General features: G+C 43.6%; 1 protein-coding gene across 1 annotated transcript; it reads left to right on the top strand.

Moving 5' to 3' along the window:
• Positions 1-4,535: 4,535 nt before the first annotated feature.
• On the top strand, positions 4,536-6,462 carry LOC121808870 (eukaryotic translation initiation factor 5B-like). The gene is made up of 6 exons (XM_042209437.1): positions 4,536-4,727; positions 4,984-5,052; positions 5,257-5,316; positions 5,485-6,024; positions 6,091-6,213; positions 6,286-6,462. The coding sequence occupies exons 1-6, from the start codon at positions 4,536-4,538 to the stop codon at positions 6,445-6,447; spliced, it is 1,146 nt and encodes a 381-aa protein (XP_042065371.1). The 3' UTR covers positions 6,448-6,462.
• The last annotated feature ends 6,683 nt before the right edge of the window (positions 6,463-13,145 follow it).

The raw sequence follows: 13,145 nt of genomic DNA, 5'->3' as shown, positions 1-13,145 counted from the left end.
TATGGATCCTCCACTATACTGATCCACATCTTCGCAAGCGCGATGCACTCCTCTGTGCTCCAGACGGTCCTCTTTTGCCGCTGGATCCCCCCCACCTCAGCGGCCACCGCCTCACCATCGTACCCCGCCGCAGGCGAGGTAGTGCCCCGTCCCCTGCCCCTCTCTCTCCTTGTTCTCCCCCCTCCATGTCGTCGTTGGTGCGTCTATGGGAGAATTCCGGATCGGAGATAGCCCCAACTCCTCAAACGAGAACGTCTCGATGCCAGTGAACTTAGTCTCGAGAGGAGTACTCGGGGGGTTGTCCATCGACAGTAAATCCATATAGGGGCGATAGACATTGTCCACCGGTGATTGGGGGACCCCCTGCCTACTCCTCCCGCAGCGACAGGCAAGCCCTACATCATACTCGGCATCATCATCTCGGTCATCTGGGGCGGCATCATCCCCGGCATCCCGGGAATCATCCCCGGCATTCCGTGCATCATCCCCGGCATTGGGGTCATTCCGGCACTCACCCCGGGCATTTGGAGCATCATCCCATACCAAGGCGGGTACATGTTGTAGTACCCGGGCATCATCCCCACTGTCATTTGGCGTTGAGGCATCATCCCCGCTATTCCGGACATCGTGGCAGACATTGGGGTACTTCCGCCAACGGGAAAGATCGGTCTCTGTGACTCGCTCGTGGCGGGGGAATCACTATCGTGGTGCTCTATTTATCTTCGAAAGAAAAGTATTTAGAGAGAGAGATACTCGTTAATACAAGTGGTGTGAATGAAATGAAGTTCAACGAGCCGTATTTATAGAATTTTCAAAAAAAATAATAAAATAATCGGGACGTCCGCGCGGACGTCCGTGGAGTCAACGCAATGGCGGACGTCTACAAGGACGTCGCGACGGACGTCCCGGGAATGCCGCGGAACTCCGGTGTCCACAGCGGACGTCCGTATCCGCGTCACCGCCAGTGTTATTAAAAAGCGGAGATGGTGGCACCGTGGCGGATGGCGGTGGCAGTTTCTAGGCTCAACGCCACCGCCACCATGTGATATGGCAGTTTACTCCCTTTTTTGAATGGCGGCCGCCATTCGTGAAGCGCCGTGGCAGGATATGGCTTTCATGGCGGTCGAGATGCCTTTTTGCCTTGTAAAAAGACCCCACTTACCCCACTACTCGGCCCACGTGACATGTAACCTAGCCCATTGGCCGTTATAAACAGTCTATTTATAGGGTTTATGGGAGTTCCTGGCTTCAAAACCATAACCGTTGCTGTCAATCCAAGTTATCGTCTCTCCAGTCTCCACACGCACAAGGCTCCAGATTCTAGATTTTCATTCACGATTCAAGATAACTGAAAATTTTTATGTACTACTACTTGGACCATCCACAATAGCATCAGACTAGCATAGTCTAGCCAAAAACTCTTCCTGTCACATCATCATGCCCTTCCTACAGCCTAGCCACTGTCCTAGCCCAGTAACAGCCTAGCAATAGGCTAACAATAGCATAGCCAATGCCCTAGCCTAACAAATAAATTGACAAATACGATTTAATTCATTTTAATTATTGGTGTTTATCAAATATTAAAAAAATAAAGTGGAATGAGTTGTAAATATAGAGTATAAATAAAAAAATAAAAATAAATAAATAAATTGGGTAGCCTATTGCTCGCTGCAAAATAGGCGGCCAACGATCGGCTAGCCAGTTAGTCCATGCCCAACCTCTCGTCCGCTCCGCGCTCGTCCTTACCGTTAGCCGATTGCAATAGTGGACTAGACGCCCGCCCTAGCCGCTAGCATGTGGCTAGGGCGGGCACTAATCCACTATTGTGGATGCTCAGTTTGTATTAATTCCACTATTTAATTCTCCCTCTTTTCTTATAACTGTTCTACTCGATGCATGGATTAATTCCACTGTATAATTCTCTCTCTTTTTCTATAACTATTCTACTCGATGAAAGCGTCTCCATAATTATTGTCTTCCACCATTTAATTTTCTAATTTTCCTATAACTATTCTAATTTTTTTGCATCTTATGTTATGTATTATATTTTATTTATTTGTTAATTTATCGACCGCCATTTACGCCATAATACCGCCATGCCGACCGCCATATCCCTATGGCGGTTTTTTGACCGACCGCCATAAGCCGCCATACGCTATTAATAACACTGGTCACCGCTGCACAATGGCGGACGTCCCCTCCGGAACGTCGGCACGCCGGCCGGACGTCCGCCTGGACATGCGTCACTGTGGATGCTCTTAAGTCACACTAACACATTAGAGTTCCTCTATTCTTGATATATTCAAAAAGAATTTGAGAATAAGAAGAATGAAGAATTAATTGAGAAGAGGAGAAGAAGAATTGAATAGGGAATGAATAATTAATTGAGAAGAGGAGAAGAAGAATTGAATAGGGAATAACTAGCTGATTTTTGGAGAATTGAAGAAATTAATCATTTTTAGGATATTTTTGGGGATTTGGAGGAACTAAGATCAGAGTTAAAGGAAAAGATTTGAACATTAATTATAATTGAGTTATTTTAGGAAAAGAAGATTTGATCAGATTTGAAGGATATGGGCTTACTGATTTAAGAAATTAGTAGTACTCCAGAGAGAGAGATTAGGGTTCTTTATTTGTTGTTAACAATTCCATACGAAAGTAAATCCTGTCTCGATCGGCGGAGGTGAGTTGAATTGAATTTCTCCCTACGTGATTATTCGTAATTGTTATGATATTCGTTATTATCTGATTATTACTATCTGTTTTTGGCTGTGTTGATTTGGTTAGGCGCTTCGGAAAAAATGGGTGTTGATTTTTTTGAATCGAATAGGGCAATGGAAAAACGTCGTCAATCTATTTCAGAGGTTGAGGACGATTTGGGAGAGGCTGTGTTAGTTATCAGGAAGATATTTTTTTGGAAGACAATGGAGCTGATGAGGAGTTGGAAGATGATGAAGAGTGGGATGAAGCTGACTTGAAATTGCCAGGATTTGCTGATGAAGAAGTTGATTCAGAACCTGCAATTGTGGTAGAGGGCAATGAAAAGAACCCTAATCAGGGGAAAATCGGGTTTCTAGGCTAGTTTACGTTAAAAATAACGAAAATGTACCCATTTTCTAATCTATTCCATATATGGGAAAAACGTCACCCATATTGGCGTTTTTATAAGTGAAGATGCCACCCATATTGGCGTTTTTTAAGTGAAGACGCCACCTACATTGACGTTTTACAAGTTCGAACCGTATGACGCTGTATTGTATTGGAATACAATATTTGTTAAAAACGCCTTCACCACTGGCGTGTTTCAAGTTAAAAACGCTGTCCACATTGGCGTTTTTAAAGAAGAGACACCAACACCAGTGGCGTGTTTTATTGAAAAACGCCAACCCCAGTGGCGTCTTTATCCTCCATAGCTGAAGTATATTTTCCTTCATTAATTTGTGTAACATCATTAACCAGAGGAGGCGGTGCATTTAATTTCTCATAAATTGCCGAGATTCCCTTCACATTAGCCGTTTGCACATCCTCCAATTCAACATGCTGCTGCACAATTTCCATAAAAGAGGGAGGGTTGGTAGCTTTATTCTCGGTACTTAGAGGGAAAGAAGAGGATGTAGCCTTTGCATTAAATGCATTCTCATTCCACATGGCAGTAGGCATGGCATTTTTGATAGAGTTGGTGGGAGAATCCTCATGAGTGCAGCCTTGATTTTCGGAACTACTCACAATTGAAGAGGTAATGCATGCCTTTGCATTTAATGCATGCATACTCCCCATGGAAGCATGCAAGTTGGACTCTACGGCGATGCAATTTTCAAAGAAAGGCGTATCCATCTTCTCTGAAAAGGCGACGTCTTCTCCATGAAGCAATGATGCCTCGCCATCTTTCCCTGAATTCCCGTAAATCAAATCCTTCCTCAAACGATGAGCTGCTTTGTCAGCCAGAGACCCATTTTAAAAACGCCAATGACATTGGCGTTTTATACTTTGATATTTCCGTCGCCATTGTTAAAAACATCCATTCTTTATTGACTCGCCACTCACGTTGGCGTGTTTATAAGAGACGCCAATCTCGTTGGCGTGTTTAATTAAAAACGCCAACCACGTTGACGTTTTACACTTGCACTCTTTCCTTCAAATTTTTGCCGACGAAAACAGATATTCTGCATAGAGACGCCATTCCCATTGGCGTTTAACGAAGAAATGCCATTCAAGTTGGCGTCTTTCCTAAGTTAAAAACGCCAACGTCATTGGCGTTTTTCAAATTGAAAACGTCAACGATATTGGCGTGTTTTAACTTAGCTGTATTTGGAGAAAATACAGCTAAAATACGACGAAATTATAAAACGTCCACTATGTTGGCGTCTTCACTTATAGACACGCCAATGCGGTTGGCGTTTTTCCCATATATGGAAGAGATAACAAAATGGGTACATTTACGTTATTTTTAACGTAAAGTACCCTATAAACCCGATTTTCCCCCTAATCAGCTTGTTCAAAATGGACAAAACCTTCGGTCTCCTATATGTTGTATTATGGGTCATGTCGATGCTGGAAAAACGAATTTTCTTGGTTGTATTAGTGGTACACATGGTGAGGCAGGTATTGGAGCAACCTATTTACCTGCTGAGAATATACGTGAGAGAACAAAGGCTGATGCAAAGCTTAACGTCCCGGGTTTTTTAGTGATTGATATCTCTGGACACGATTCTTTCACCAATACCAGGGTTATGTGATATTGCAGTTTTGGTTGTTGATATTATGTGTGGGTTGGAACCACGCACAATTGAGTCACTCAATCTTTTGAAAAGGGGAAATACAGACTTTCTAATACCACATCAATTGAGGTCGGATATCCTTCAACCAGTTGCATTTTATGCCTCATTTCCATTTTTGAAGGATGTGGCTTGTGAGTATGCATTTTATGCCTCATTTCCATTTTTGTTCCTTGGGAGAAGTTACCCACTGGCTTTTTTGGTGCAGGGACCAGTTGTTACCTCAATTAGAGCACTGCTAACACCCCACCCCATGAGGGAACTCGAAGAGAAACTTGTTAGTTGGTTATCCTGAGTAGTTGCAAAGCTACCTAATTGTGCATGGAATTGGTCCTAGAGTTTGCCTGAAAGTAAATGTACTAAGCTAGCAACTTGGTGTAGTATATTGCTTTGTATGCATTTTTGCAATCAAAACATACATCTGGAACTGATAATTTTATTGATTGAATTTAACATTTTCATTATTTATTTCCACTTCCAGAGAACATATGTGCCTTGCAAAGAAATCAAGGCTGCCCAGTGTATCAAGATTGCTGCACAGGTAAACTAAACTGTGTCTTATTCAAATAAAAAGAATTGGTGCATAGGTAAGCTGTGTCTTATTCTAGCATACTTGCCTAAATGAATTGCTTATTTGGTCAAGATATGGAAGTGGACGTTTAATTACCTTGGAATCCTGGCTTAATACTTCTCCCCTTTCTTTCTTTAGGGACTTGAACATGCTATTGCAGGAGCTAGTCTATATGTTGTGAGGCCTAATGATGATATAGAGGTTATCAAAAAATCTGCTATGGAGTATGTAGATTCAGTGATGAGTAGGATTGACAAAAGTGGTGAATGGGTTTATGTTCAGGCATCTACAATCTGGTCTGTAGAAGCACTGCTCGACTTTTTGAAGACTCCAAAAGTTAACATACCTGTGAGTCGTATCAGTATTGGTGCAGTACAGAAGATGGATGTGATGAAGGTGAGTGCCAGGAAGAAGGAATATGCAACGATCCTGGCTTATGATGTTGAAATAACACCAGAACTTGCTCAGCAATTTGGTGTCAAAATTTTCACTTCCAACATTATAGAGCACCTTTTCGATCAATTCAAGGCTCACATGGATAATTTTAAGGCGGAACGAAAGAGACAAGCTCCACAGGCAGCAGTTTTCCCCTGTGTCCTCAAGATCATGCCCAACCGTACTTTCAATACGAAAGATCCCATCGTCTTGAGTGTTCATGTCGTCGAAGGCATTGCAAGGGTAATACTATAATCTATTTTTCCTATTAATACACGATTTCAACTAACTGCATTCATCTTATTACAGATTGGAACACCTATATGTGTCCCGGGAAAAGAGTTTGTGGAAATTGGTTCGATAGTATATATTCAAGATGATGATCACAGGGTTGTTGATTATGCTAAGAAAGGTGAAAGGGTGACCATTAATGTAAGTATTTATTAGATGGATTAATCTGTTTTTCCTGGTCCTGTATTAAGCAAGGTGATTGATTCTTTGCAGATACTCGGTCGGTTCGTCCACAAAATGTTGTTCACTTTCAGCCTTTCCATTTTAGAACAAACAAACCATAATCAGCGCCGCCATTCCCCTCCACAAACCCTAGCCGACTCGCGATCCCTCTCCACGGTTTCCACCTCCGCCCACAATTCCGATACGGTTTAGAGGAGCCCTTTTTGGAGACGGTGGTCGGCGAGACAGTTTCTGAGGATTCCTTCTTGAAGAAATTTGTCTAGTTTTCATTGTTTTCTTAAAATTAATTGCCGACTCTATTTTCATTAACTATTAATTCAAAAATGTCAAAAAATAAATCTATTGCATTTCAGTTTAAAACGTGAAAGTAAATTAGAATTAGGCCATCCACAACGCTGTTTCTAAACCGTTCCTTAAACCACTATTTGAGGGCCCCACTGTACTTATTTACTCCATTCCTTAACTAAGGAACGGAACCTGCAACCCTCCGTTTCTTATCCGTTCCTTAACCGTTCCTTAAATTACTATTCATTCAATTTCATTTTTTATTTTTATTTCCAACCCAATTCAATTTAAATAAACACACTTTAATAAAAAACAAACACACTTTATTAAAAAACACACAACATTAAAAAAATTAAAACTTAAACTTAAAAAAAAAAAAAAAAACACACTTCAACGTGGGAAAATAAAAAAAACTACTCCGCCGGCGAATCATCATCCGGAGGCGGTCGAGGTTTAGGGGGAGTCGGAAGGCCAAGTTGTGCTGCCATAGCAACAATTCCGTTCCACCAGGCCGTGAATTGGGCATACGAGAAGCGGGAAGGGTCCACCATTGTGGCGGTTATGTACGCCACCATAAGTGTATCCGAGCCTCCCCGCGAGCCCGATCCCGAGGCCGACTGGCTTGATTCGCCTCGACCCTTCCTCGCTTTAGCCGCCTTCGCCGCCTTCGCCTGCGTTATAAATACCATTCATTACAAAGTCAAAAATAGACTTTTCATGGACAATGAGAGTATTGATTTATGTCATCCACAGTAAGGCATTCATTATAGCGGCTCCTGCGAAAGAGGCTAAAACTGGCTTCATTGCAGGTCACCTCCATCTAGGAGATTGCGATTTCAAGGCACAGTGTCATTTTGAGAATGATTTTTATTTCTTTCAACAACATGTGTTTGTTGTGGAGTGCAAGCACGAGAAGTTTGACGAATGATCCCATTTTCAGCCACAAATTAAATTCATTTTATCATTGACCGTTAGGGCACCCGCAATGGGTCGCCCGATGGCGGCCATCGTCCTCAGGCGCGGACGATGCCTCCATTATGGGTGCCCGCCATCGTCCGCGCCCTACGCCCACGTCCGATGCATCGTCCGCGAAAGAAGCGCAGACGATGGCCTATTGTCCGCGCCATCGGGCGCTCCATTGCGGGATCAGCGGACGATGGTCGCTGACGATGGCACGCGTTTTTTATTTTTTGTATAAATACCCCTACCCCACCTTTATTTGTAACGTTTCATTTCACGATTTCACTCTCGAAACTCACATTTTTATTATTACTACGAAATGAATTCAAATCCCAACAGTCCGATGTTTGGGGAGGCGTGTTGGTCGGGTACAGAACCCGACGAATATCGGTCGTTCGACGCCAACACGCAGTACGATTCCGAATTCAGTACAGAATTTTACAGTTTGTCTGACATGGAGCCGTCACCAAACCGACCCGTCTCCCCCTCCCGCTGCGCCGCCGACGCCGACGCCACCCCATCCGCCCCCGCCAAAAAGAAGCGGAACCGGCAGCGCGCGTACAAGTTGCCACCTCCAGAAGTATGTGAAGAGTACGCCCCCGGCCGTACAAACTACCAGCCGGATTAAACCCTCGTATTGGCGAGGTGTTGGGTGGATATATCGGAGGACCCGATATTCGCGAACAACAAGAGGTGGGTGGCGTACTGGGAGCGCATCGCCGAGCGCGTACAAGCACCAACGGGAGCAGCTCCGCAAGCACTGGGATCAGGTGAAGAAGCAAATCAACCTGTTCGCGGCCAGTACGAGAAGTGCGCGAGGGAACAGGGGAGCGGCAAGAGCTTGAGCGACGTGCGCGCTAAAGCGTTGTTGTCGTACCAGTCCCCGTACGACGACTTCAAGCACGAGGCCATCTGGGCGCTATTGAGGGACAAACAGAAGTTCCAAGGCGGGATTCTGCACACCGGGGCGACAAAGAGGACGAAGACCACCGAAGCTGGTGGTTACACGAGCAGCGAGAGCGGAACTCGTCCGGTGGACCTCAACCGGACGTACATGGAGGAAGAGAGTTCCTCCCTGCGTCCCATAGGCGTCAAGGCTGCGAAGGCTAAGGGGAAGGCGGCGGCGACATCATCCTAGACCGCTGCCACCCCATTGCCGATCCCGGTCCCGCTCCCGACCCCGAATCCGACGGCCACCGCGTATGAGCATTTGGCAACAACCTCGATGGCGAAGACCTTGTTGCAGACGCACAAGGCCCTCAAGAAGTGTACGGACCTCACCGAAGCCGAATATCTGCGGGGGTTGATCGATGAGCTGCGCCGGAAGTTGGGAATTGAGTAGATTAGCCAACTTGAATCGTGTAACTTTTGTTTAATCAATGCAATCTTCGCCGGTTTTTAGTTACTCGTTGTGTTTTTTAATTAGTTTGCATTACATATTTGAAAACATTTAAATTAATTAACAAAACAATAGTAAACATATAGGGCGCGCCTTAGAGCATGAATAACGCTACGGGCCAGGCCGCAAATCGCGAGTCCCGGCCCTTCCCATGCGTTAGACGGACGAGCGGCACGGCCTGAGCCGGTCCCGGGGCCGCGTTCCCGGCCTGGGACGGGGTTACGCGGCTCGAGACGTGACGCAACGCGGCCCAGCCCAGGGTTATTTGTGTTCTGGCCGGGCCGCAACCTATTTTTTTTTAATTTGAATTTTTTTTATAAATACTACTCCATTTTCATACACATTCAACTTCATATTCAACTTCAAATCTCTTCCTATAATTCGAAAAAAATGCCTCCTCATCAAAGAATATTCGAAGATCAAATGTCCTGGGTGTTAGCAGAGGTGCTACCGGCAATCCAAGAAGAAATCAACAACGAAGTTGAACGCTACCAAGCTGCTATTCAAGCTTGGAACGAACAACAAACCCGGGTGCCACATACCCGGATGTATATTCACTGAGACTGTGAACAAGCTGCCTTGCGGCTTTTCACGGATTATTTCTCTAGAGATCCGCGATGGAGTGATCAGATGTTCCGTCGCCGGTTCCGGATGCGGAGGCCTTTGTTCCTACGCATCATCAACGCAGTTGTATCTCATGACATGTATTTCAGCCAAACTACCGATGCTATGGGCCGGTATATCGACGTTGCAGAAATGCACGTCTGTCATTCGTCAACTCGCTTACGGAACTACATCAGATATGTTCGATGAGTATCTCCATGTAAGCGAGCCTACTGGACGGGAGTGTCTCGCTAGATTCTATCGGGCAGTCATCGAAGCATTCAAGGATACGTACTTGAGAAAGCCAAAGACCGACGACGTTAGGAAGTTGGTCGACATGCACGAGCGGGCCCACGGCTTCCCGGGGATGCTTGGAAGCATCGACTGTATGTACTGGCAGTGGAAGAATTTTCCAACGGCTTGGAGAGGACAATACACTAGCGGGCACAAGGGCACACATCCCACGATTGTGTTGGAGGCCGTTGCCGATTGCAGATTGTGGATCTGGCATGCCTACTTTGGTGTCGCAGGGTCCAACAACGACCTCAATGTGTTGAACGAGTCTCCATTGTTCAACGACTTGTGTGTCGGGCGAGCACCGAGCGTAGAGTTCACAGCCAACCACCGTCGGCATAGTATGGGGTATTATCTGGCAGACGGGATCTACCCTCAATGGCCCGTGTTCGTGAAGACTATCACAGCTCCAACAACCGATCGGAGGGCAATGTTTTCCCAAAGGCAAGAGGCGGCTCGGAAAGATGTCGAGCGTGCATTTGGAGTCCTCCAATCACGGTGGGCTATCGTGAAGGGAGCGGCCCGTGGTTGGCAGCGGTCACACATCGCCGACATCATGTATGCATGTATCATAATGCATAACATGATCGTTGAGGACGAGCAAGATAACGTCACTTTGTGGAGCGACGATCGGCTCGCCAGCACCGGGAGTGACTACGTTGTCACCGAGCCGACCGTGCAGGGCCTTCCTCCCGACATCCGCAATGTCATGGCCCGTTCAGTTGCGATGCGCCAAGAGGAACAACACACTCGCCTCCAAGCTGATCTAATCGAAGAAATTTGGACTCGCACCAAAGTTTTCCAGCATTAACGATATATTATTTTATTTTATTTTCAGTTTTAAAATTTCTATGTTGTACTTTTGCAGTATTCGGCGAAATTAAATTTTCCATGTTATAAATTTTCGGCGTTTTTTATTTTACGTTTAAAATAGGTTGGAGTTGTGAATAGTGTCATTTATTAGTTGCGGCCAGAGTTGCGGCCTGCAAGGTTAGAGGAGTTGGGGAATGGGCCGCAACTGTAGAGGAATGATGAGGTGGAGGGGACTTGGGGCCGAAAATGGGGACGGGGTTATTCATGCCCTTAGGGCGCCACATTGCAGGTGGGGGGTAGGAGGATAAAACTGATGACGTGGCGCGTCTTAGGGCGCCCCATTGCTAATGGCCTTAGGTGGGATTTGTCTGTCCGTCCGTCCATGCCAGCAGCAAGGACACCCCTGTCCGCCGCTGCGCTCTTGCCGCTGGCACGACGCTGCTCTTAGCTAAGAGCACGTCTATGCCAGCGAGCAGGGCGACGTTGGCATTTTTTTTAAGCCGAAAATAATACAAAAAATTAAAAAATATATATTTTTAAATTCCCAAAAATATAGTCGTTTTATTACCATTTTTTTATATTTTTTTGAAATTAAAAAAAAATTAATCTCAAAATCATCTTTAAATACACACATTCATCATCTATTTGGACGAAATTCGGCCACTTATGAATTTAATTATGTAATTTTAAATTTTTAGGATTTAAATTATGTAATTTTTAATTTGTAAGACTTTAATTATGAAATTTTTAATTTTTAGGATCTTAATTATGTAAGTTTTAATTTTTTAGAAATTAGTAATAGTATTTTGGGTAATTTTAATGCATTTTAATATTGTGGAAATGTTTTTATTCATAAATTCCGTTGTTTCCCTTAGTTTTTGTTTGTTTTCTACTTTGAACATGAGTAACTAAACCTTTCATGTAGAATTCTTGGTGAAGATGCATTGATTCATAGTTTTAATCCAATTGATTTCGTTTTATTTTGCTCTTGCAATTGTTTGAATTATTCTTGTGCTTTTTCCTATCAATTGCTTGATCACCAATTGAGAGTGTAGGGTTTCTTAGAGTAATCGGGAGATGAAATATTTAATCTTGAAATAGGAATAATTCACACATTTATTCAATAAAACTCGGGAGAGCTGAGATTCTGAGTAAGATCGTTAATCTAATCAAACTGTTAGGAGTTAGGTCTAAGAATTAGAAGGGGACTTCAATTATTACACCTAATCTACAGATTTCTCACATCGGGAGGGGGTTTAATCTACAATTGTGATTGATTCAACAATTCTGGAGACTTTAAATGGTAAATCGGTTTTAATTGGATTAGGCTATGAGTTGTGCATCGGATCCTTGAATTCTGCATATTTCTCCATCATCTTACACAACCTGCTTAATTGCTTTCGTGTTTATGTGTTCTATGTTAATCTCTGCATTTACATGTTTTCAGTAGTTGTTAGTTTTAAACCCAAAATTTCTGATCGTCTGGATAGTAGTTGAAATTAGTTCGTGGTACTTAGGTTGACACTTAATTGTCTCTGTGGGATACGATATACTCTTGCTTGCTATTTGCTACAATAACCCCGTACACTTGCAGGTATTATTTGAGTAAAATAAAGTTGAGTCACTGACTGAGACTCCTAAAGTGGGAAGGGGAGAGTATTACTTCTTTTTATTAAAAAAGATGACTAACTTAACCATTTACACTAAACTAAAACCCATTTTTTAGTGTAAAAGTCGCATCAAATATAATTTTACTTCAACCATTTACATTAAACTCAAAACCATCAAATCCATGTTAGTGTAAATATCACATCAAATATGATTTTATCCCAACTATTTAAACTAAACTCAAACTTTAAAAAATATTCTCTATATTATGTTTTTTTACTCATAAAATTTGAAATTTTTTTGATTTGCGTTTAATGTAACATAAAGATAGATATTTTTTTAAAACCAAAAATAAAAATTATTTTAAAATATTATTAAAATCAATTATTTATCCTATTTTAGATATTTGAGAAGATGATCATAAGAGCACCCGCAACGCGTCGCGCGGGTGTCTCGTATCTCGTCCCTCCGAGACGAGACGGTAGCGAGACGCGTTGCAGCATCCCGTCTCGTCCATGTCTCGCCGAGACGCCTGTCCCATCGAGATGGCTGGCACGCCAGCTCGCCACGCGCCCGCACGACAGCTCGCCACGCGCTAGGCGTGACATCACTCGCCGGCCCGCGAGTGGGCTTCGTCACGCTGACGCAATAAATCATTTTTAAAAAAAATTGAATTTAATAAAATAAATAAATTAAAAATTCAAACGGTAATGTTACCGTTTTCGACCGTTTTTTTACTCTATAAATACTCCTATTTCATCCTCATTATACACACAAACACACATCTATTCTTCCCAAATCATCTCCATTTCCTCTCCAATTTTCATCTAACCTCTCCAATTTTCATCACAAAATGTCCGGCGACGGAAACTCTGCCAGCTCCGGCGGGTTTGACATCAACACGTTTGGCGATTGGGGGCGTGTACAA

The sequence above is a fragment of the Salvia splendens genome, chromosome 6, assembly GCF_004379255.2.
Source record: "Salvia splendens isolate huo1 chromosome 6, SspV2, whole genome shotgun sequence".
NCBI lineage: Eukaryota > Viridiplantae > Streptophyta > Magnoliopsida > Lamiales > Lamiaceae > Salvia > Salvia splendens.
The sequence above is the reverse complement of the archived record's forward strand: the minus strand, read 5'-3'. Positions and strand labels throughout refer to the sequence as shown.